Source organism: Mytilus galloprovincialis, chromosome 9, assembly GCF_965363235.1.
Source record: "Mytilus galloprovincialis chromosome 9, xbMytGall1.hap1.1, whole genome shotgun sequence".
Lineage (NCBI taxonomy): Eukaryota > Metazoa > Mollusca > Bivalvia > Mytilida > Mytilidae > Mytilus > Mytilus galloprovincialis.
The window spans coordinates 88,013,139-88,038,873 of NC_134846.1; the positions used below are offsets into that span (position 1 = coordinate 88,013,139).

At 31.9% G+C, this 25,735-nt stretch overlaps 1 protein-coding gene across 4 annotated transcripts; it reads right to left on the minus strand.

Moving 5' to 3' along the window:
• Positions 1-380: 380 nt before the first annotated feature.
• Positions 381-17,525, minus strand: LOC143046282 (sarcoplasmic calcium-binding protein-like). 4 transcript variants are annotated; one of them, XM_076219372.1, is made up of 4 exons: positions 17,426-17,504; positions 11,874-11,923; positions 2,910-3,011; positions 381-923 (listed from the first exon to the last, which is right to left on the minus strand). In XM_076219372.1, exons 3-4 carry the CDS (start codon positions 3,008-3,010, stop codon positions 470-472), a joined length of 555 nt encoding a protein of 184 aa, XP_076075487.1. In that variant the 5' UTR covers position 3,011; positions 11,874-11,923; positions 17,426-17,504; the 3' UTR covers positions 381-469. The 4 variants fall into 4 exon arrangements, with proteins under 4 accessions (XP_076075487.1, XP_076075486.1, XP_076075489.1 ...); XM_076219371.1 differs by lacking the exon at positions 17,426-17,504 and adding an exon at positions 13,890-13,933 and having other exon boundaries at positions 11,874-11,939; XM_076219374.1 differs by lacking the exon at positions 11,874-11,923 and having other exon boundaries at positions 17,426-17,525.
• Between the last annotated feature and the right edge of the window lie 8,210 nt (positions 17,526-25,735).

Sequence of the window (25,735 nt, forward strand, 5' to 3'; positions counted from 1 at the left end):
TTTCGCGGTTTTAATTAGTAACCCAGATATGTTTTCTCTCAATAGATTTATGACTTTTGAACACCGGTTTACTACTGTTGCCTTTATGCAATGCTGTTTTAGTTATGTTGTGATTTCGTAATATATAGTGATCATATGATTGGCACTTAAATATGTTGAAATACACAAATAAAATCTCAGTTTTAAACCATCGATCATACAAATCAATAATAACCATACATCCATGGATTTTCGTAGTTTTAATACTGAAATTATTTTGAACAAACCCGGGCCATGAACATCGGTTTTGTTTATTTTGGGTAACAGTTATTTACGATTGAGTTTGATTTTCTTGTAACTGAAATAAAGGAGGGGCAACGCCTTGGCAGTATGACAAAAACTTACAGTTAAAAAGTTTATTAAAGTTCTATAGAAATTCAAGTGATACAATGTTCTAATACCATATGATTGAGTTGCAGATACTTAATCCTTAAATAGAATCAATAATTCTAAATCCATACAGACGAGCTTTCTCTAATTGACTGACATTACTTTCGTTGCTGTTACAGCAATACTCAACCCAACTTTGCAGAAAAAGATTAGCTTCTATAAAACCAGGTTTTACTTGCGGATATGCATCAAAATATTTGTTATCGAAGGAGACTAGTCCCATTGCCTTTAGTGCATCTCCAAACTCCTCTCTGGAAATTGAATTATCTTTGTTTACATCTGTAATCGATACCAATATAGACATATGGTGTCTTACAGTTTTCTCAAATTCTTTACCATCTCTGTTATATGCCTCTCTCATCTTATTGACGAAACCTTCTTCTGTCATCTTCTCTTCTCCTTTCAGGAAAAACCCTCTAAACCACTCTAAATATTTTTTCTTATAGTCTGCAGCTTGTTCGCCCTTCATGTTGTTGCTTTCAATAAATCTATCACTGAAACAACCAAAGCAATAAAGGTAACAACAATATATAATCATATAAACCAATATCGGTTAAGGCCTCTATCCAATATGTCGTTTTATTTCACGGTGTATATGTTACTTAAGTATATTATTACACACTTAAGGATTTGTTAATAAGGGTATACTCGTAACAGAGAAGATAAATACAGAAGTGCTATTAAGAATACTAACTTGAATCCGCCAAACAACCGTTAAACAAGACAAATTAACTCTATTTGTCCGCCATTGCTGGATATCAGAGAGGTTCCTGTAAAATTTCAACGTCACAATAGAAAATATCTGACGCCACAATAGAAAAGGAATTGTTGTATGACACAAAAGTTCAAGGGGTGCAGATTTTTTGGTCAACATCGCAGATTTCTTGTGTTATGTGTACTATTGTTTGTCTGTTTATCCTTTTCATTTTTAGCCATGGCGTTGTCAGTTTATTGTCAATTTATGAGTTTGACTGTCCCTCTGGTATCTTTCGTCCCTCTTTTCCAAATAGCTAAAATTCTTAAAAGTTGTATTGATAAGAGTCAGCGTCATACCAGGTTCACCTTAACGACAAATCTTTGAAAAAAAGAGGTAAAATCACAAAAACACTGAACTCCGAAGAAAATTCAAAACGAAAAGTCCCTAATCAAATGGAAAAATCAAAAGCCCAAACACATCAAACGAATGGAATACATCTGTCATATTCCTGACTTGGTACAGGCATTTTCTTAGCATTGTCATAGCGCTAAATCTCTCACTTGTATGAAAGTCGCATGCAATTCCATTATATTGACAACGGTGCGTGAACAAAACAAACAACAGTCAACATTGTGTTATAATCTTAATCCTTAATCACAATTAAAACAAACAAATATTTAACAAAGAAGCACAAAAGGCGTATATCAAAACAACATAACTCATTGATTTCTTACGTACTGGGACTGAAGTAATCTTATCTCCAAATTAAGCAATTGTGTTTTATTCTCTATTATGAAAGTTTTGACTTAAAAAAGGATATGGATGGCGCATAATACAGATAGGTTACAAATGCACAACAGGAGGATTTGACAAATCGGTGCACGTAGCATGGACCCGTTTAGTATGTTTGTAGAAAACACTTTTCTTTTGTGAGGAACTGAAAATAGATGCGTAAAAAACTTAGAATAATCAAAAGTTTTGTTCTCATTGCATATTTTGTTTTAAGTTTGTGACCGTAATCGAAGATTATGAAGTCAACATTTTGAATTTGAAACAAAAAAATACATATTTGATTTACATCGCTGGTTGAATAAATTTCATCATAACTTATATTTGTTATTCTCATAGGATATTGTCTAATGCTAAGTCCGTTTCTGTGTGTGTGTGTTACATTTTAATGTTGTGTCGTTGTTCCTCTTATATTTAATGCGTTTCCCTCAGTTTTAAATTGCTACCCCGATTTTGTTTTTTGTCCATGGATTTATGAGTTTTGAACAGTTGCCTTTATTTGATTGTAATATTTCACTGTGTGTGAGGCATGGTGTTTAGAACATAAAAGTATATTGAGTCAAACATCTTGACGACCCGCTTGTACATCGTTTTGAAATACCCAACATTTTTTTATCGCTTATTTTTTTTTAATTTGAAAAAGAAAGGGACGTATCTTCGACAATCTTCTCTTTTGAAAAACAAAATAAGGTATATATGAAATATATTTCAAGTTCTTGAGTCAGGCATTCCAACTAATAGATAAATCATTTTAAACAATATTGCTTATCGTTTTTTCCGACTGAAAAACAACAATTGTTTCAAGAATAGAGTGCAAAGTGAAAGCAATCAGGCTTCTTGAAAGATACAAAATGCTTGTAGCAGAGCCTAAACGAGCTAAATTGACAAACATTTGCTTATTTGCTATGTTTTTGTTGCGTTTGAATACTGTTTCGTTACATTAACAAACAATTTGATATCGCATGTGAGTTTTGATTACCATTAATATACTTACGAAAACAAAATGGCATCGGCAATAGTTAATACATTGTCTTTGTTCAGGTCAAAGGTTCTGTACAGTCTTGTCCATTTCTTTATAAGAAAGGTATTTGCCATCCTAGGTAAGATAAGAGTTAATGATATAGAAATTGTTAAAGTAAAATGTTAGAGCTAAACAAGAATTTGTCCAAAGTACACGGATGCCCCACTCGGACTATAACTTTCCATTTTCAGTGGACCGTGAAATTGGTGTAAAAGATCTAATTTGGAATTAAAATTAGAGAAATCATATCATTGGGAACATGTGTATTACGGGGGCTCGCGGGTCTAAATGATTTTTTTAATTTAAAATAGGATTTCTCTATGTTTTTCTATAAATGAACTTTGTCTTATACTTTATAGAATAATGAAATAAAATATGGGGTCACCGTTCATTTACGCTCACAATCTGCCTTCGAAAGAAACATACATTTTTGTTAATGTCCTTTTTTTCTGTTGAACTAATAGGAGAAATAGTGGTAATATCGAAATAAAAAAAGAACTAAATTACAGAATTCGCTAAAACACAGAAGATACTTACAGACGTACTATTCGGAATTATGAATTGAATCGGCCAAACAACAGTTTAACCTGTATACATTATCGCTATTTGTCCGCCATTTCTGGATATCACAGAGGTTTTTGTAAAAATTTAACGTCACAATAGAAAATATCTGACGCAACAATAGAAAAGGGATTGTTGTATGACGTCAAAAGTTCAATAGGCGCAGATTATGTGGTCAACATGTGTATTAAGTTTCAAGTTGATTGGACTTCAACTTCATTAAAACTACCTTGATCATAAACTTTAACCTGAAGCGGGACAGACAGACGAACGAACGAACAAACGGACGAACGAACGGACGGACGAACGAACGCACAGACCAGAAAATATAATGTCTCTCTACTATGGTAGGGAGGGGAAATTCTAGTAATTGTATAACACTTGTTTAACTGCAAAATGTAACTTTGTAGGAAATTATTGTGTACATTTTACTGCGTTTTGTTTTTGTATTTGTGAATTGCAATTTACCACGAAGCTGAAAGGAAAATTAGGTGTTTTGACACGATAGGTGTCCCCTGCTAGGAATGCATCACCCATAATGCAAGTTCATACTCAGTCAAAAAATCACATCGTGATAGGACTAAAAAGCTGCTTGATGACTTTCTTAGTTTAGTTTGCTCTTATGATAGACAAAAACATGTTTCTTGTACTTTTTTACATTGCGTTATCAAATTGTCTTTGAAGTATTTTAAGAAATATAAAGTGCACGATGCTATGATATCTGATGAACAGTTTAAGGAGTTTTAGATTGATAGGTAGTGCGCGAATTTCATTCAAACATTTTTTTTTGTTATCAAATTTGTGTCTTTTAGTGAAAAGTGCTCAACATGTATTTTACAGTATATCAAGATAAAAATAGAATGAACAGTGCTCAACATGTATTTTACAGTATATCAAGATAAAAATAGAGTGAAAAGTACTCAACATGTATTTTACAGTATATCAAGATAAAAATAGAGTGAAAAGTGCTCAACATGTATTTTACAGTATATCAAGATAAATATAGAGTGAAAAGTGCTCGAAATGTATTTTACAGTATATCAAGATAAAAATAGAGTGAAAAGTGCTCAACATATGTATTTTACAGTATATCAAGATAAAAATAGAGTGAAAAGTGCTCAACATGTATTTTACAGTATACCAAGATAAAAATAGAGTGAAAAGTGCTCAACATGTATTTTACAGTATATCAAGATAAAAATAGAGTGAAAAGTGCTCAAAATGTATTTTACAGTATATCAAGATAAAAATAGAGTGAAAAGTGCTCAACATATGTATTTTACAGTATATCAAGATAAAAATAGAGTGAAAAGTGCTCAACATGTATTTTACAGTATACCAAGATAAAAATAGAGTGAAAAGTGCTCAACATGTATTTTACAGTATATCAAGATAAAAATAGAGTGAAAAGTGCTCAACATGTATTTTACAGTATATCAAGATAAAAATAGAGTGAAAAGTGCTCAACATGTATTTTACAGTATATCAAGATAAAAATAGAGTGAAAAGTGCTCAAAATGTATTTTACAGTATATCAAGATAAAAATAGAGTGAAAAGTGCTCAACATATGTATTTTACAGTATATCAAGATGAAAATAGAGTGAAAAGTGCTCAACATGTATTTTACAGTATACCAAGATAAAAATAGAGTGAAAAGTGCTCAACATGTATTTTACAGTATATCAAGATAAAAATAGAGTGAAAAGTGCTCAAAATGTATTTTACAGTATATCAAGATAAAAATAGAGTGAATAGTGCTCAACATGTATTTTACAGTATATCAAGATAAAAATAGAGTGAAAAGTGCTCAACATGTATTTTACAGTATATCAAGATAAAAATAGAGTGAAAAGTGCTCAACATGTATTTTACAATATATCAAGATAAAAATAGAGTGAAAAGTGCTCAACATGTATTTTACAGTATATCAAGATAAATATAGAGTGAAAAGTGCTCAACATGTATTTTACAGTATATCAAGATAAAAATAGAGTGAAAAGTGCTCAACATATGTATTTTACAGTATATCAAGATAAAAATAGAGTGAAAAGTGCTCAACACAGTTAGTTACAATTACTAATCTTCCCTGAGGCCCTCATGTACATGTATACTATACAATTAAAAAAAAATGAAATAATAATAATAAGAGAAACTAGAGGCTCTAAAGAGGCTGTGTCGCTCACCTTGGTATATGTGAATATTAAACAAAAGAAGCAGATAGATTCATGATAAAATTGTGTTTTGGTGATGGTGATGTGTTTGTACATCTTACTTTACTGAACATTCTTGCTGCTTACAATTATCTCTATCTATAATAAACTTTCAATGTAGTTTCAGTGGAAAATGTTAGTAAAAATTTACAAATTTTATGAAAATTGTTAAAAATTGACTATAAAGGACAATAACTCATTAGAGGTCAATTGACCATTTCAGTCATGTTGACTTATTTGTAAATCTTACTTTTCTGAACATTATTGCTGTTTACAGGTTATCTCTATCCATAATAGTATTCAAGATAATAACCAAAAACAGCAAAATTTCCTTAAACTTACCAATTTAGGGGCAGTAACCCAACAACGGGTTGTCCGATTCATCTGAAAATTTAAGGGCACATAGATCTTGACCTGATAAACAATTTTACTCCAGTCAGATTTGCTCTAAATGCTTTGGTTTTTGAGTTATAAGCCAAAAATTGCATTTTACCCATATGTTCTATTTTTAGCCATGGCGGCCATCTTGGTTGGATGGCCGGGTCACTGGACACATTTTTTAAACAAATTCCACAAAAATGATTGTGGCCAAGTTTGGATTAATTTAACCCAGAAGTTTCAGAGGAGAAGATTTTTTGTTAAAGATTACTAAGATTTACGAAAAATGGTTAAAAATTGACTATAAAGTGCAATAACTCCTAAAGGGGTCAACTGACCATTTCGGTCATGTTGACTTATTTGTAAATCTTTCTTTGCTGAACATTATTGCTGTTTACAGTTTATCTCTGTCTATAATAATATTCAAGATAATAACCCAAAACAGTAAAATTTCCATAAAATTACCAATTCAGGGGCAGCAACCCTACAACGGGTTGTCCGATATATCTGAAAATTTATGGGCAAATAGATGTTGACCTGATGAACAATTTTACCCATGCTAGATTTGCTCTAAATGCTTTGGTTTTTGAGTTATAAGCCAAAAACTGCATTTTACCCCTATGTTCTATTTTTAGCCATGGCGGCCATCTTGATTGGTTGGCCGGGTCCCCGGACACAATTTTTAAACTTAATACTCCAATGATGATTGTGACCAAGTTTGGTTTACATTGGCCAAGTAGTTTCAGAGGAAAAGATTTTTGTAAAAGTTAACGACGACGGACGACGGACGGCGGACGCCAAGTGATGGGAAAAGCTCACTTGGCCCTTTGGGCCAGGTGAGATAAAAAGCAGACTTACAGCATATAAACACAATTGTATAGACATAATAGTTCAATGTACATGTACCATGATTAAAAGATATAAAACAGTTACAGATTGCATGTAGTAAATAGATATAACATACAAATCATTAAAATCATACATTCTAAGAGTAATAGTTGCAATAATTTCAGACTGAATATTTGGACTGTCTCAAGCATTGTTTTATAATTTGTTTAAAAGAATAAGTGTTTTGCACTTTACGCATTTCATATGGTAGTCCGTTCCATAAAACAGATCCAGAATAAGCAAAAGATTTTTTAAACAGTTCAGTTTTTGGCTTTTGAACTATCAAATTACCTTGAGTAACACCCCTTAAGGCGTAAGGATTATTAACAGATATAAGTTGAAACTTTTGAAATAGGTACTGTGGTGCTTCTTTCCGCATACATTTAAATAGCAATAAATATTTGTGGTATTTGATTCTGTTTTCTACTGTCATCCATCCAAGCTTTTTAAATAAAGGGGCCGATGAGGATAATCGGTCTGCATTAAGAATTAACCTTTGGCAAATCTTTTAGAAACTTTTGGTTCCCTATGCTCTTCAACATCGTACTTTGTTTGATCTTTTTAAACTTTTGATTCGAGCGTCACTGATGAATCGTTTGTAGACGAAACGTGCGTCTAGCGTAAATATTAAATTTCAATCCTAGTATCTATGATTAGTTAGTTTATAACAAAACTAACCCAGCAATGTTGTATATAATCGTGACTTTTAAAATTATTCTTGTGGGATAATCAGCTCAGTATTCAGTTCTTTTGTACGGACATCATTAATAAAAACAAATTTAAGATAAGTTATAATTCTTTTTGAAGCACGTTCAATTTATTTATAATAATTATCTCTAAAAAAAAAGGTCATTTTTAAGTATGACTTATTATATATTTTGTAGTAATTTTAATATTTCAATAAAATATCAATCAATATAAGAGTCCAACAAATCTTATGGGAAAACTTGTTATGAATATAAATCAAGTTTAATTCACCGTAGAATTACTCTAAAATTTCATTTGTGAGAGATAAGAATGGAAAGGTCATTCAAACTATAGCCAAAAATAACATTAAAAGATAAAATAAAAGCAGCAATGAATCCAGAAAGTGCACGAAGCAAAGTTTGGAGGTATTCTTTACAAAATGTGGGACTTTATAAAATAACTGTAACATATAAAACTCAAAACTGAAATTGATAAATTTTGTTCAAATGTGAAATATTTGTCTAAAACGTTTTAAAAAAAAAGAAAGTATCTTCAGCTCCAAAATGAAAAATCTTTGGGAGCAAATTATGCCTCTTAGACGGACTAATTCATTGGTTCCGACTGAATTGTTTTCATTGAAAAACAATGTAAAAATATAAACTTTACTTCCATTAGATTTATTAACTTAACAATAAGCCCGATGTGATCGATACACATATAAATGATAATTGTAATACTTTTACTGTGTGTAAAAGATACTTTGGTGCTTTGGAGCAAGTGTTGTAGGTCAGAACTTGACACAACATGTACAATTCAATTCATGCGAAATTATGACAATTAGGCCAAATTAGTTGACAAAATCTTTGAAAGAACATTTTTATTAGTATTTTGTTAAGTTTAACTCTTTATCCCTTTAATCTTATGGCAGGCAATAATATTGATGATGTTTAAAATCTTATTTCTCAAACATTAAAAGTGTCGAAATATTTTGCAAATAAATTAAAGTTCAACCTATATCTATATCCCGGATCCCATGGGACTTATTGACAACATGTTTGGAATTTAAATTAACTGATGTTTCTAAGTCATAAAAATGCCATTCAAAATAAATTATAAATCATGCACTAACTGAGAATCCCAAAAGAATTAAACTTGCTTAAAAAGAAAAATACTTTGAAAACGAATGTTATTTATCAAGTCAGTACAAAAGCACTGATTACTAAGCTGATAATTCCAACAGATGGAAGATTTAATGTACCAGTGATATAAGTTTTTAATTTAACTGACCTAGATTCATAGCAGATCAGTTTACACAATGATGAGCATCTGACCTAGATTCATAGCAGATCAGTATATGGGACGATGAGCATCTGACCTAGATTCATAGCAGATCAGTATATGGAATGCCAAGCATCTGATAACTTCAACATGAGCAAATGTTCCATCCATTATTTGTATCAAGACTAATCTAAAATTACTTTTCTTAGGCAAATGATAATGACTAAAACTACTAATATTTCGTGTCTGCTTTGTCGTATGTTATTATTTAATCTTTATCTGGTTAATTATGACCTCTCTTGTGTATAATTCTTTGATTTCTTCATTTTTCTTTGTGATGAAAAGTATATATCAAAAGAACAAACTTTTCAATACATAATATCTTTGATGATTGTTTTTCTTTTGGACTTTTAACTATATTGTTACCATATGGGAGAACCTCCCAATAATGTTATTGAAATCGTTAATACATAAAATATTATATCAACGAAATTTAACTCTATCGAAATCGAACTGAATAACTAGCAATTGGACAAGTAATCCAGTAAAAAGTTTAAGTACATATTGTTTTTTCGTAATACAAAATATTGTCAAGCACTAAATGTAAAAAAAAAAAAAACAAATCCACAAAGACTTTCCCTACTTAGAAAAACATAGAATAACGATTCAACCAAACACTAAATAGAACACAAACACTACAAACTGCTCAGAGTCTGAATTGACCAGTTTTTGTGCTCGACCAGTAAGTTCGAGCACACATTTTACTCGACTGTACTTAATTGTACTTAAGTGTACTCGACTAGGTCTCGACTTTACTTAATTAGTCTGATTCAGTACTTGATGATCTTTGTGTAGTCTGAAATGATCTTGACCAAGGCTCTACCTGTCTCGACCTGTCTTGACCAAGGCTCGACCTGTCTCGACTAGTCTCGACTTTAGTTAGATGGGCTGATTTACACCAGTCAAAACTAAATTTGAAGGTCAAGACTAGTCGAGACAGGTCAAGACTGGTTGAGACTGAGTCGACACTAGTCGAGACAGGTCGAAACTAGTCAGACAGGTCGAGACAAGTAGAGCCTTGGTCAAGACTTTTTTCAGACTACACAAAGATTATCAAGTACTGAATCAGACTAATTAAGTAAAGTCGAGACCTAGTCGAGTACACTTAAGTACAGTTAAGTACAGACGAGTAAAATGTGTGCTCGATTTTACTGGTCTAGCCAACAACTGGTCAATTCAGACTCTGAGTAGTTTGTAGTGTAAGGACAACAAATCAAACAAAAACTATACAAAAAACTAAAGACAACGATTCATCCAAATACAAGACATAACACTGTACTTTGTCTTTAGTCAAAAACTTATATACATGGTAGCTTAAATCTTCCGTCTGTTGGGCTCATCAGCTCAGTGATCAGTGCTTTTGTACTGACTTGATTAATAACATTCGTTTTCAAAGTAATATTTCTTTCTTAAGCACGTGTTAATTCGTTTGTGATACTCAATTAGTCGATCTTTACAAACGCATAAAATTAAAAAAAAAATCTGAAACATATGTTATTACTTCAATTTTAATTTGTAAATGCACCAAAATAATGATATAATGATATTTAAAAATGTATGCACAAACTGTTTACAATCAAAGTGTCTTTACTGGTGTAAAAAATAGAGGAAATGATTCCCAGGCTTTGAATACTAGTAAAATTGAGAATGGAAATGGGGAATGTGCCAAAGAGACAACAACCCGACTATAGAGCAGACAACAGCAGAAGGTCATCAATAGGACTCAATGCTACGAGAAATTCCGGCACCTGGAGTCGTCCTTCAGCTGGCCCCTAAACAAATATATACTAGTTCAGTGATAATGAACGCCATACTAGTATACTTTTTAGTTTGATTTGGTCGAAAATTGTTATAAATTCTTCATTTTTTTTATTTTTGTTTTGGCTCATATATCTTGGCTTCGTTCATCACCGAATGATATTTATTATCAGAATGAATGATAACTTGGTGCATAAAAATTGTAACTAAATTATTCGTCATCACGGTTACAAAATAATAAAATAATAAACATTGTAAATCTTCATATAGAATAAAAGCAATAGTAATCATTATATAGCACATATACCAAATGCTCAACATCTTGATTTAGCGCATATAATGTGTCGTTTTAGTAAAGGAGGGGCACAAGATACCAGATGGACAGTCATACTCATAGATAGAAAATAAACTGACAACGCCATGGCTAAATATAAAAAAGACAAAAACAGACAATAATAGTACAGAAAACACAACATAGAAAACTAAATACTAAACAACACGAACTCCACCAATATATATAGTAAACTATTTAGATTGGTATCAGTCGTATCAGTTCTAGCTTAAAAGAGGGACGAAAGATACCAGAGGGACAGTCAAACTCATAAATCGAACATAAACTGACAACGTCATGGCTAAAAATGAAAAAGACAAACAACAGTACCCATGACACAACATAATAAACTTAAGAATAAGCAATGCGAGCCCACCAAAACCTTGGGGTGATCAATCTAGCGTAATGACTGAATAAGGGTATTATACTGGTTGATTTCCTCCAAATATGATTAACATGTAAACTTCCTATATCTATGTAGAAGATTGACAATGTCATCCATATACAATTTATAAACAATTTCAATAAAATGAACATGCTTAATGACAAAATAGCTAAATTAAAAACTACAATTGAGGTAAAGACGATGCTTTTACAGTCCTAATATCAAACATCAGATCGTTCATCCTCCACTTTGAGAAGATACACGAGTAGAGGGTTAAAATTGTGCAATATATTGAGTATGATCCGTTTAATGTATAGACGAATTGATGACAACAATAATGCTATTCTGCCTTATCATGTACACAGATACACACTTACATATAATTAATGTGAAGACTTACCTTTATAGATAAACTTCAACTTGGACTCTTTAGGATTCAAATTATTTTTTCTGCAATGATCTTTATATATTTGACAAATCATTAAGTAGCCTTATGTTGTATGCATCAGTACATAATTTACCAATAAAGATGATAATCATAATAGTAACCGACGCTTAGTTAGATTTAGCGTTTATGTTTAAAAAAACCAATTTAAAATTTAACTTTTACATATATCCAATATTAGGTCAATGTCAGAAAAATATAAACTTTTGTGTATGAGGCTGCATAACTGGGGAAGGGCGAGATTTCACCGAGATTCACTAACCTAATATTGTTTTTAACACTACAACTTAAATTAATACATTGATAGCTATTTAAACTGTAAAATTAATTTCAAACTTATTTTCATCCTTTAAGGAACCCCTGATTGTGGGAAAAGTGATTCATGATGAAATTGACATTGCACAAAATATAGCTGTGCTACTATATTTAGAAAATAAACACAACTAGTTGCAGTATAAAACGTGTTATAGGTGAATGTAGTAGCAATAACAATATTCAATGTAAAATATAACAGTAAAAAGCACTGTCCACACATTATAAAGTGTAATGTAGACGAATCAACCTAGTATGAACAGCGGTATATATACTGTTGCCTTTTTATGCTGCTCAGGTTTCAATTTTTGACACTTTATCTTATTTGAGATTCTGTTCAAAAGTAGTACCAAACAACATGTGTGCGATACATGAAATATTTTATAGATATAATTGGAAATAATTGAAAACAACGAATACGAATGGAAATGTAGAATTCCTATTCCTGTTATAAAGTTAGGCCATCTATTTGTTCTTATTTAGAAGCCTGAGTATTTTCCTTTGTGTTTATATAGTTCATATTGCTAATATCGTCGCGATGATGATATTATTGCGTTAACATCATGTTTGTATTGTTTCCAGCGACAATTGTGTATTTATTGTTTTCCTCGTCTTGTAAGAGACCGAAAAAAAAAAATCAAAGTATTTTGATAAATAAATCCTCTAGCCAAGCCACGTTGGGTGCCAATGTAACAGGAGAGCATGATTCCTCATACAAAATCATCTTTGTCTCCACCGGGACTCGAACTTGGGACCTATGTGTAACAAGTCAGAGTGTTAACTGACTGATAAGTTCTTATTTAGGTAAGTCGGGTAACGTACTGCCTAGTAAAAAGTAAAATCACAAAAATACTGAACTTTGAGAAAAATCAATTCAGAAAGTCCATAATCACATGACAAACAAAACGCATAAAAAACGAATGGAAAAGAACTGTCACATTCCTGACTTTGTACAGGCATTTTCAAATGTAGAAAATGGTGGATTAAACCTGGTTTTATAGCGCTAACACTCTCACTTTAATGACAGTCTCATCAAATTCCGTTATATTTACATTGATGCATTAATTAAACAGACACAATAAATAAAATAGTCAAAATATGGGTACATCAGTCATCATCGTATAACAATTTTAAAAGGAACAATTTAACAGAACACACAAACCTCTATCTACAAATACATTCATTGATTTGTGTGTCTGACGTCAGAAAATTTTATACGTCACATAAATTTGTCGTTCAATGTGCATACAAACAATTTTAAAATTTGCATAGGCAAAGTTAGCATACAGGGTTAAAAAATCAAAAGTATGTAAGAACAAACTTCAGAAACAGACCGAGATTGAAAATAGTCCAAAAGTTATATATAGAATTTATAAGAAACCACAAATAGTTATTCCACTATCAGTCATCATCGTATAACAATTTTAAAAGGAACAATTTAACAGAGCACAAAAACATCTATCTACAAACTTAGATAAGATTAACAAAAAAATGCGTTTTTTTTTAAATTTATGTACTAGTTAAAATTAAAAAAAAATTATGTACTAGTTAAAATTTAAAAATAATAGTAACAGAGTTAGAATAGGATAAAACTAAAAAATAGTTAAAAACAGGAACTTGTATGTACACTATACATTTTTAAAATGGATAAAAATACTAACTTGTCCGTTGTTTAAATTTCTCTTAGTAAAAGGAAAGTGAAATGAATTACATATCCGTATTAGTAATGGGTAAATTTTATGCACTAGTGTGGTTTCCTGTATATGTACTTAAAATCTAAAATGGTAAAAGATAAAAATAAACTATAAAAATTAGTTTTAAATAAAACAGTAGAGTTTGTCAACACAATTTTGGGTCTACAGGATTATTTTCAGGGGCAATTAATATTCATATGCACTAATTATGATTTAAACTACCAAGTACTTTGTTATATCACTTAGTATTTAATTAAGTATATACACATAAGTAGTATAATACTTGTTACATGTTACATTCCCACGACTGACAGCCATTTGCAAGTTAAGCACCGAACTCTAATTGATTGTTCATTTCTTTTCCAAAAGTTTGGCTCTTTTAGCATGCAATGCCTATATCAAGTCTCTGCTGAGACACAGTTATGAGGTTGTTCCTAGAACAGTCAACCAAGAATTCGAGAAGGTCCTCATCGGAACTAATTATACTACAATAAGGGATATGATTATCTTCCAGTAGGGATTTTAGTCTATTGTGATGAATTTTTCTAACACAATTCAGACTTTCATACTTGACTAGGAAGTGTTTATAATCCTCAGGTTCTACCATGCACAATTTGCAGATTCTACAGATTTTGTTTCGTCAAATCGGTTGGTAATACTTTGGGTTTTGTAAGTTCCTGTAAGTATCCTGGATTTTATTATCCCTTTGCTAACATCTCTTTTATGATCTCTGACACTGCTCCAACAGAAGTTTTGTTTTTTTAAAGTTCCAATTGTTTACTTCCATGTATTTGAGTGTTGTTTTGCTTCTAGCAATTTCGGTCCATCTATTTTTCCAGGTTTTGTCTAAGACGTCGTGAGTCAATCGTTTCGAATTTTTCTCTGGATTTAGTATAATCTCATGTGCGGATGGAAGATCATAGGATTTGAGTATATTGTCCACGTTTATGTACCAACTATTTGATTTATCACCTTTTGTTGCTAGCTGTCGAATTCCAATTTTACACTCAATTGAGTTGGGATCTTTTGATATTCTTAGAAATAGGGAAATGACAGCTTTATGTATGAGTTGCTCAATAAATTTTGCTCCGAGCAAGATATAGATAGCAGCATCAGCAGTCCTTTGTGGTAAAGATAGAATTTGTTTAACTGTCTTTTTCTGAAAAGCTTCTAATTTTTGGATATCAGTTTTAGTAATGTTGAGAATTTCAAATTTCATAGAGCATTCTTTGTATAACGTATGTCCGCCATAGTTTATACGATAATAGTGGATCTATACCATTTATTCCATGTTATCCTGCACCTAATAGTGAATACAGTGTAGCTCTTGCAGCAAAGATTCTATTCTCTATATTTGGACTATTTTTCTCTCGTCTTTCAATACCTAAATGTTTGATGTTTTGCCTTTCATCTATTTTTCATTAAAAAGTTGGAGATTTATATCTTTATTCTTCTTGTTAATCAGTAGAATTTCAGTTTTTTTGCTGTTTATCTTTACCCGATCGTTTTTGGTACAGTTTTCAATGATGGTTTAATTCCACTACGCGGTTGAATGATTTTGACGTTTATGGTTCAACGTATTTTGTAATTCATAATAGAAATATATCATAATGACATAAACTAGAACAATATCAAACTGACGGGATCTTTTAAAGTACAGAGTCACGTTATAAGAACCAAAGAAATACAAAAAGTTGCATATACAAAGCACGACACCAAAAATGAAAGACAACACAAACACATTGACGAGATGTACAAGTACCAAGCCACGTAAAACGGATATCACATAAAACCATTCAACAGTAAAAGTAATATTGATAATAGAAAAAAGACAAATGAAAGAACTATAAAACACGTTTTTAAGATGATAAACAACATCAGTACGCAGAAAGAGGGACGAAAGATACCAAAGGGACAGTCAAACTTATAAATCTAAAACAAACTGACAACGCCATGGCTAAAAATGAAAAAGACAAAACAAACAACAGCACACACGACACAACATAGAAAACTAAAGAATAAACAACACGAGCCCCACCAAAAAACTAGGGGTGAATCTATACATCAAGACCATCGTGTATTATTTGTGAAGTTGATACGGAATATTTATCAACAAGGTCTTGGTACCTTCCGATGAACTTTTTTTAGAAAAAGGACGAGACGTTCTTTGACATACTCCTGGTTCATCAACTTTCTACTCAGACACTGATGACGTTTTACAAAGTCTGAGTATATCGAATAAGTTGGGAAATATATATCCCATATGCAGGTGAAGTTGGTATAATGCTACTAAGATGGGGGAAATTTATAATTTCAAAATTAAAATCGTCTCGTTTGTCATAGATTCTGGTACTGAGATGACTGTGTAAGTCAAATTCGAGATATAAGTCTAAAAATTAGGCGGAGGAAGCCGTGTCTGTTGTTTCTTTAATCTTTAGTTCTGGGGGATATATTAATGCAACCCAATCAGAAAAGTTCTGATTGTTTATGGAAAGAACATCATCAATATATCTGAAAGTGAAATTAAATAATCTGGCTTCTTTGATCCTCTTGTTTTTGACAAATGTCTGAAGGAACTCCGATTCATAAGAAAATGGGAAGAGATCGGAAAGAACAGGCGCACAGTTTGTTCCCATAGAAATGCCGACAGTTTGTTGAAAAAGTCTACCTCCAAACTCAACAAATATGTTGTCGATAAGAAACTCCAGCATACTGACTACTTGTTCTTCTGTGTAGCATGTTTTACCTTTTTGTTTGTCACTATTAACGAAATATGCCTTATGAAATCCCAAAAGTAATAAATTTATAGCGTATGCTACCATTTTTATGTTGAAAGGCATTGTGGATTATTTCTTTAAGGCGATTTTTCAATTTCACATCGGGAATGGTGATATACAGGGTTGAAAAATCAAAAGTTTTGATAGAACTGATTTTAGAAAAAGACCGAAATTTTAAATTGACTAGAAGTTCTTTTGAATTTTTAAGAATCCACATATGGTTAATACCACTACGTGAGTAAACAGTTTCACAGTATTTCCTCTTTCACTGCGGAGAGGTCCCGGGTTTGAGTCCCTGTAGAGACAAAGATGATTTTCTAAGACAAATCATGCTTTCCGGTTAAATGGCTAATTGGATTAGTTTAAAACGAAATGTAGTTTGTTTTAAAATATATGTATACTTACTTCGAAGCAAAAGGAGAAATATCTAATCATTACTGGAATATAAGTTTCTAAATTATTTTTGTACCTTGTTTAATGTGTAACATACTGGAAGTGAGATGTAATATTTTATTTTTCTTGTTTTTTTTTCCGCGACACGGTTTGGTTAAGTTTCTTTTAGTCTACTCTAAAACATAATTGTTGACGTGATTGATATACAGTTCCATTTAAAAAGTTTAACAAATAAACTGTTAGCATTGAAATGTCCCTCTATTAAACATTCTTGACACAATAAAAATATTATTTTACACGGATTGAACAAAATAATTTCTAGGTAACATACGTTCAAATATTCTCGGGGTAACAATCTGCTCTATAACCCTCTTAGCTATATTGTGTTCATATAATAACATCCGTTAAATACACAAATAAGACGGAAAGGCACATACAGGAAATCTTTATTAACTATTAATAAATCAGAGGAACTGTAATATACATAGTAACTGTCGAAGTCTATGTACATGTTTGACGGTAAGATTGTTTATTTTTTAAGTGCACAGTATAGGACAGGAAACTAACGGGTGGTGTACATTACACAAGTATTCCACATTCAGAACTAAAAGACAAAGTGAAAGAGTTGGTATTGCTTTGTTTCACAAAAATAAATGGCCAACGTAGATGCAAGTATCTTGTCTTAGGGAAGAAAAAATCCTACTTTGTGAAGGATCACTCTGATTCAAACAACAAAAATTCTCTAAAACTGACATAATCAAGATGCTTGATTTCTTGGTTGACAACATATTTGTTCGGAGGACGTGTTTTTCAACAGACTGTCGGCATTCCAATGGGAACCAATTATGCCTCTCTTCTTGCCGACTCATTTATTTATTATTATGAGGTTGACTTCATACAGGAACTTCTTATGAAGAAAGATAAGAAGTATGCAATATCCTTTATCTCTATTTTCCGCTATACAGATGATGTTCTTTAAATAGTAAATAAGTAAGAAATAAGATCAGTAAATAATTCAAAATTTGGTGACTATGTTGAACGCATCAATCCCATCGAACTAGCGATAAAGGATACAAGAGATACAGTTAAGTCGGCCTCATATATTGACTTACATGTTGAAGTTGACAATGAGGGTCGGTTGAAAACGAAACTTTACGACAAAAGAGATAATTTCAGCTTTCCAAATGTGAAAGTACCAACATCCCAGCAGCACCTGCATAGAGTCTGCATACGGGGTATATATCTCCCAATTGATACGATATTTCCGTGCTTGCATTTCCCATCAGCGATTTTCTTGATAGAGAGTTGCTGCTCACAAGGAAGCTATTAAACCAAGAGTTCCAAATGGTGAAGTTGAAATCATCTCGTCGTAAATTTATATCTATTATATAGTCATTTTATAATATTAACTGTTTGCAAAAGTATAAATTATTCTAAATAATAAGGATGTTCCTATCCTAAGCAGAAAACCCAAGCCGTATTGGTCACAACTTTTTTGAACTTTTGGTCCTCAGTACTGTTCAATTTTGTACGTGTTTTTGCTTTCAAACTTTTTTTATCTAGTCTTGTGTGGACGAATTGCACTTCTGGCGTATTAAATTTTACCTGGTGCCTTTTGTTAGCTATTATTCGTGTGTTACTTTGTCTAATATATTCTCTAATTTATTTGTATTGTAGTCCTGTAATATTATGTTGTCATTTTTAATGTTATATTTTACATTGCCATTAAAGCGGAAGGTTTGGCATGCCACAAAACCAGGTGAGACCCACCATTTGTTTCTGTAAAAAATGTCCTGTACAAAGTCAGGAATATGGCCATTGCTATATTATAGTTCGTTTCTATGTGTGTTACATTTTAACGTTGTTTTTCTGTTGTGTCGTTTGTTTCCTCTTATATTTGAGTGTGAATGAGCATTGACATAAAACGTGTCACGGTACTTTTCTATCCCAAATTCGTATTAGATAAAATACAAAGGTAACAAAGAAACAGGCCGGTAACAACCGTTGCCGGATAGTTTTTCTGCACGAGTAGTCAGGTCAAGGTCCGAGGCGATAGCCGAGGACCTTGACCTGACTACAAGTGCAGAAAAACTATTCGGCTGGTTGTTACCGGCCTGTTTCTTTTGTTACTTTTGTTTTTTATCTGACTTGTACGACGTTTCAAGTAATAATACGTTAAGCAAGACTAAACATTTGAGAATCTTTGATAGCCATAAAGCAGTAAATGTAAGTTATAGTATAAACACATTTTTTTTTCATTTCCCTTCAACCGAGATTTTTTTTCAAGAAAAAAAATCAGGAATCTAATAATTTGATAAAAAAAAAAGAACCATTTCAAGTAAAATATAAATGTTGTACACATTTAAGACTTTTTAAAATGCAACTTCGTAAAAAAGTAATATATTAAGGAATATTTTAGTGGTAAGTAAGATAATGTTTGATTTTTATGAATAAAACGGAAAGCGGGGAGGGGGAGGGGGGCTAATTCATTTTAAAATACACAGGCTGTGATCTTTATATTTGATGAAAAAATGCAGGATGAGCCATTAAATCCCGCCATTTCCCCTTAAAAAAATCGTAAAAATCGCGCGTTTGTTGCCAAATACATGAATTTAATATGAAGTGGTGGGGGTCCCGCGGGTTGGAACAACCCTTTTTTTTTGAAGATCAATGCATTTAAAATTTAAATGGGGACATAAAGTTGGACCCCCCCCCCCTGTTTTGTTCTTGATTTAGACATGGATCCGCCACTGATGTAAATCCGATAACAATATAAAGGTATCAAAAGAATGAATTTCCTACTTCATTAGTGAATGAAATATTTATGAAAAAAATGGATTTTGTCTTAATATTATTTATATTCTGGAATATACTTTGATTTTTTTTTTAATTCATGCTCGTCTCTAGATCTGCAAGTGTTGATCGGGATTAAACACGTGTTACCATATGATCCAATCGCAGCTTACCGCCCAAAATTGATGACAAGTTGAATGATTTTCTTCTAGATTTGCTGCTTATTTGGACGTGTATTACATGAACACTTTTTGTTTATAGGATCAATCGTGCATTGGTGAGTTGATAGGTATTTTATCTTTTGGTATTAGATTTGATTTTTATTTATTTATTTCCTGTCTTATTTTTTATTGAAATGTTCACGTCAGTATCATCCTTTCTTTACTTTCAGCATTGTCCAAAATACTATTCATGTCCATATATTTAAGAAAACATTTATTGACCGAATATTTTGCTTCATAAAGGGGGCGGTATGTTCTTTTTTGAGTATATTAACTATTTACTTTTCAACGCCATCACCCAAATGTTTTTGTTTAAATTAGCACCAGGGGCGGATCCAGTCATTTTAAAAAGGGGGGTTCCAACTATATGTCCCCATTCAAATGCATTGATCGGCCAACAAAAAAGGGGGGTTCCAACCCCCGGATCCGCCAATGAGCACTATTAACGGTATTTGGAAATCATTCAAAACATTAATTTGTCATCTGCTTGACCATAATAATTTTTTTCTCATATAATTTGGGACCAAAATATCTATTTTAGGAGAAAATACCCCCCACTATTGAAGTTAAATGTCTAATCCCTTAGTGTACTGATGTGAATAGTAATTAACTGGAAATGTTTGAAAAAAAAGATATTGATGTTGTTCAATAAAAAGACGGGAAATAAGTCGGTGAACCAAAAAGTTCAAATCTAATTGAAAGATAAAGTGCCCATGAACTCACTGATCATGCACGAGTGATTCTATTCATAAAAAGTGTCCGTGTAACAACTAAAAAGAGTCCGTGTATCGTCTAAAAAGAGTCCGTGTAACACCCGTTAATGTACTGTTTTTCTATAGCTCTGCGGGGGGCAAAGTCGTACAAATTCATATAGTTTTAATGTTATATTTGTTATTCTCATCGGATTTTGTCTAATGCTTATTTCGTTTCTGTGTGTTTTACATTTTAATGTTGTGTCGTTGTTTTCCTCTTATATTTAATGCGTTTCCCTCAGTTTTAGTTTGTAACCTGGATTTGTTTTTTTTTCTATCGATTTATGAGTTTCGAACAGCAGTATACTACTGTTGTTACCGTATCACCATGGTGATTATACGGTCTGATTAGTCAGAGGCTAAACGTCAGGTTCGGGTAAATCTGTTAACGGTATTTCTGTTATTTCATTGGTTATAAATACTATCTAATGGCTGCTTCGTGGCTGTTTCCGGAATGATTATGGGGGAAATGAAGGTAATTTTAACGTCTGATTGGCTATTAATGAGTGGCATGCATTATATATTCAACGCGTCCGTAAGTGGGGTCGGATTGAAATCATGATACTAGGTTATAGGTATATATTATGATAAAGTGTTCATTTGCTATAGTGATTAGTTGTGATGATAACTCACCACAAACTGTCAATTTGGTACAGATTATATAATCATGTGACAATGTGATGATTTAATCTTGAAATTATGTTGCTATTTTGGTAAGAAACTGTACATTTATGTATTATTGCTATTCTCTAAAAATAGAACAGTAATGTGTATAATTTACACTTTAAACTGCGTATTAAAACGGTTAAATGATTGAGATACTTTTGTGTTAGATTTCTCCGTATAAAGCTTAGATTTTAAATAGTTAAAACACAAAACGTATGCTCTATGTATAAAAATAATAACCATTTATTTTTCATTGCTTGGACATATTGATTAGAAAATATTAAAATCACGGAATTTACCGAAGATGTAATTTCGTTTCCAGCACTTTCATCGCTTCATTGATTTCTGGTGTAAATAAACAAACCCGACGATACTGATTAGAAGAATACAAAAATTACAAGGTGAGCAATATGGTTTCTTATGTGCAAAGAAGCCTACACCAAGCATCACGGTATTGTTATTGGCAAGGGTTTCAGTGCACTATAGGATACTATAGTGTCAGCTGTTGCAAATTATATAATTTAGCTTTTTACAATGCACAGCTCTATATTTGACAATGACCCCCAAGGCAATCATTTTATACGATCCTTCGAACCCAAAAAACTTGCAACACAGTGAACTCCCAAAAAGATGTTTGCATGTGGAGTAGACAGTTTAATGATCTTTGATGTACTCGTACATGATGATGTTACGGCCAGAAATCGCCTTTAAATTGTAGCCAACAAAAGACACAAATCAATAGTAAAATTTAACAATATTTAATATACAAAAGTTTACAAAAGGTATTACACAAATATTACTGTTAACTTAACTGTCAAAATATGAGTCCAATCTGTTATCTTTATCTGTATCCGGAAATCTTTCGGAATCCAATTTGAATATTACGTTCACTACTAATGTCACAATCCAGTATGATGTTGTTTGTAGAATAAAAGTGTCAATCCAAATGCTGTGAATACTAATGTCTATCAATGTCTATGTCCAAGTTTAATTATGAGAGTTTAACTTTAGTGTCTGTATATATAGTGTTGTCAATGGAAAATTCTAGAACACTCTATAATGGAACATTGTGGAAAATCCTGGAAAGTTACAACGGAAGTTTCTGGAATAACGTAGAAGTTTAAATTACGCATCTTTTATAAGGATCATTCTAGAAAGTTCCAATCATTCTGTGATTGTTCCAGTGATTCCTAAACTGCACAATTATAAGATTATTTGGTAAACAACTATCAGGCCATACAACACAAATTAGGCCAACATAAATAAACATAATAATTACAATATCATAACACCTCCCCCCTTAAAAGAAGTTTTTGTGTAACAAAAACTTATCATGAATAATATGAACAAAAATACATAATATATACAAAGTGATTTAATAAGCTCTAGATAAAGCATCAGCTATTACATTATCTTTACCCTTAATATGTTTTACAATTACATCATATTCCTGTAACAATAAACTCCACCTAGTCAACCTCTGATTCTTGTTTCTCATTTTATGCATGAAGGTGAGAGGATTATGATCAGTATAAACAAGAATAGGATATACAGTGGGATTCAAATATACATCAAAATGTTTATTCTTTGGAGTTGTCAGGAGGCTGATTTAGAAGGGGGCCAGGGGGCTTGCCATCCTTTTCTGGGAAATTTTGTGGGCCTGCACTTATGAAAAATTCTGGATCCGCCACTGGTTGTTGGACCATAATAGTCCCAGTATGTACACAGTGGTGATCAGCAGTCATTATAAAAAAGAAGATGTGGTATGATTGCCAATGAGACAACTGTCTACAAGAGACCAAAATGACACAAACATTAACAACTATAGGTCACCGTACAGCCTTCAACAATGATCAAAGCCTATACAACACAGTCAGCTATAAAAGGCCCTGATATGACATGTATAACAATTCAAACCAGAAAACCAAGGCCTTATTTATATACAAAAATGAAGGAAAAACAAATATGTAACACATAAACAAACGACAACCACTGAATTACAGGCTCCTGACTTGGGACAGAAACATACATAAATAATGTGGCGGGGTAAAACATGTTAGCGGGATTCCGATCCTCCCCCTAACCTTGGACAGTGGTCATGGTGGTACATGTATAACAGTACAACATAAGAACAAACTATAAAAATCAGTCAAATAAGGCTTAACTCATCAGATTGCAGTCATTGATATATCAAAAGCACTGAAAACTTCATTTGATATGTCTAATTTCAATTTATTCACATCATCAGGTCTTACACTTAGTATATTTTTTCGTGATGAACATTACTATTTGGTTGATTATGTAGGAAATCACTGAAGCATGACTGGAGAAGTCGCTCCCTCCCCCAGCCCCCCCCCCCCCCTTATTGTCCCAGCTGACCTGAGAATCTGTCCCATTTTAACCATTAACGTCATTCAACAATTACTTTTCCATTGTGACATCATATATTTTGTATTAAAACATAAAAATTTTACATGGAATATATGTGATGTACATGCATGTACAGTTTGTAATGGCAGACATATACATATTGTAGCAATAAGGTGTATCCAAAGCAAAATAATTAATAATAAATCAACTCAATGGATAGAAGCATACTGGTAAGTCAATTTTTTTTTTTCACACAGCATCTGCATAGAGTGATGAGATATAAATCAGGTGATCAATCACTGGTTTTAGATCTAGAAGTCAAGAATTTTTATATTTTACTTATTTGGGTAGATACATGTACAACACAACACAACACAACACAACAATTTTTATTTGTCAATCAAGACGCCCCGAGGAGCAGTACAATTATAGTTTAAATTAAAGTGTACAAATAATTGTGGTGATTTTTTTCATTGAAGTTGCAATACATGACAATAAAACTAAAACTATATTATATAAGAGAAGGGAGACAACAAACACAGTATATATTCTCAAAGATAATGAGTGAGTGAACACAATCAGTACCGTTTTATAATTAGAAGAGCTGTGGACTACTCATGTGTTAATACTTAGTTTTACTCTTCTAGTCTTTATTAAACTACATTGTATCTATTAATTTAATCATCATGTTATTAACAAATGGATCTTCATTTGACATCAACCATACAAATTTAGATTGGTCATTTAAAGTTTTAAAATTAGTAAATTTAGAGGATAAATTTAAAATAAAACTGGACCTTTCAGTTTTAAGTGATGGACATTGAAGAAGAAAATGAATTGTCCTCAACAATGTCATTATTACATAATTTACAAAATCTTTTATCTGGGGGTATTCCTTTATGTCTTCCCTTTTCTATTTCAAGTTCATGGGCACTAATTCTAAATTTGGTTAACTCATTTAATGTTTTACAATTATTTAACAATAAATATTTTTCAAGGCCTATGTAACACAACATTTATCTTGTCATAATACCTGTATGCTCAGTGTTCTTCATGAAAACTATCACACTGATTTTAAATCATTATAGGAAAGCACAGTGTATAAGCAAACATTTCAGGAGGCAAAGAGTCTATTATACAATACAATATTTTTATTTTCCAAATTAAAGGGCCCATTAAGAGCATAACATTAGTTACAACATGACATAAACATTACAGAGTGATTAAAGAAACATAAAATAATAATTGAAATTCAAATGCATGAAGAAAGGATCAGTGGTCAAGGGGAGATAATTTTGATATATTTTAGAGTATCTAACTAATTTTCTGATTTTCTTAGTTGCAGGCCTTTATCCAGGTATGCACATAAAATAGATAGAAATCTGCTATCTTCATTAATCATGATCCATGAAAAAAGATCATTTATATTTAAACTATCTAAACTGGGGTATTTTTTTTATATAATCAGTGATATCTCTTCTGAGGTTATTGTAAATAGGGCATTCCAGAAGAAAGTGCATTTCATTTTCAATACAATTTGTATTACAATATAAACATATCCTCTCATGTCGAGGTAATATTTCATATTTACCACATACATTGGTAATTCGTTCATGTCTGCCAGTTTCTATTCTTAAACAGTGATTGCTAAGTCTGTATTTTGTTAATAAATGTTTTTGTGGGTGCTTTAAATCTAAATAATTTTCATAGTCAAATGACTTTTTGAATGAAAAATAAGTGTCCAATTTGCCTTGATTCTGTAAATAAAAATCTCGCATTTTCTCCCAATCATTTTGAAAATTTAATTTGAGCTGTTTTTTCAATAAGTTTTTAAATTTA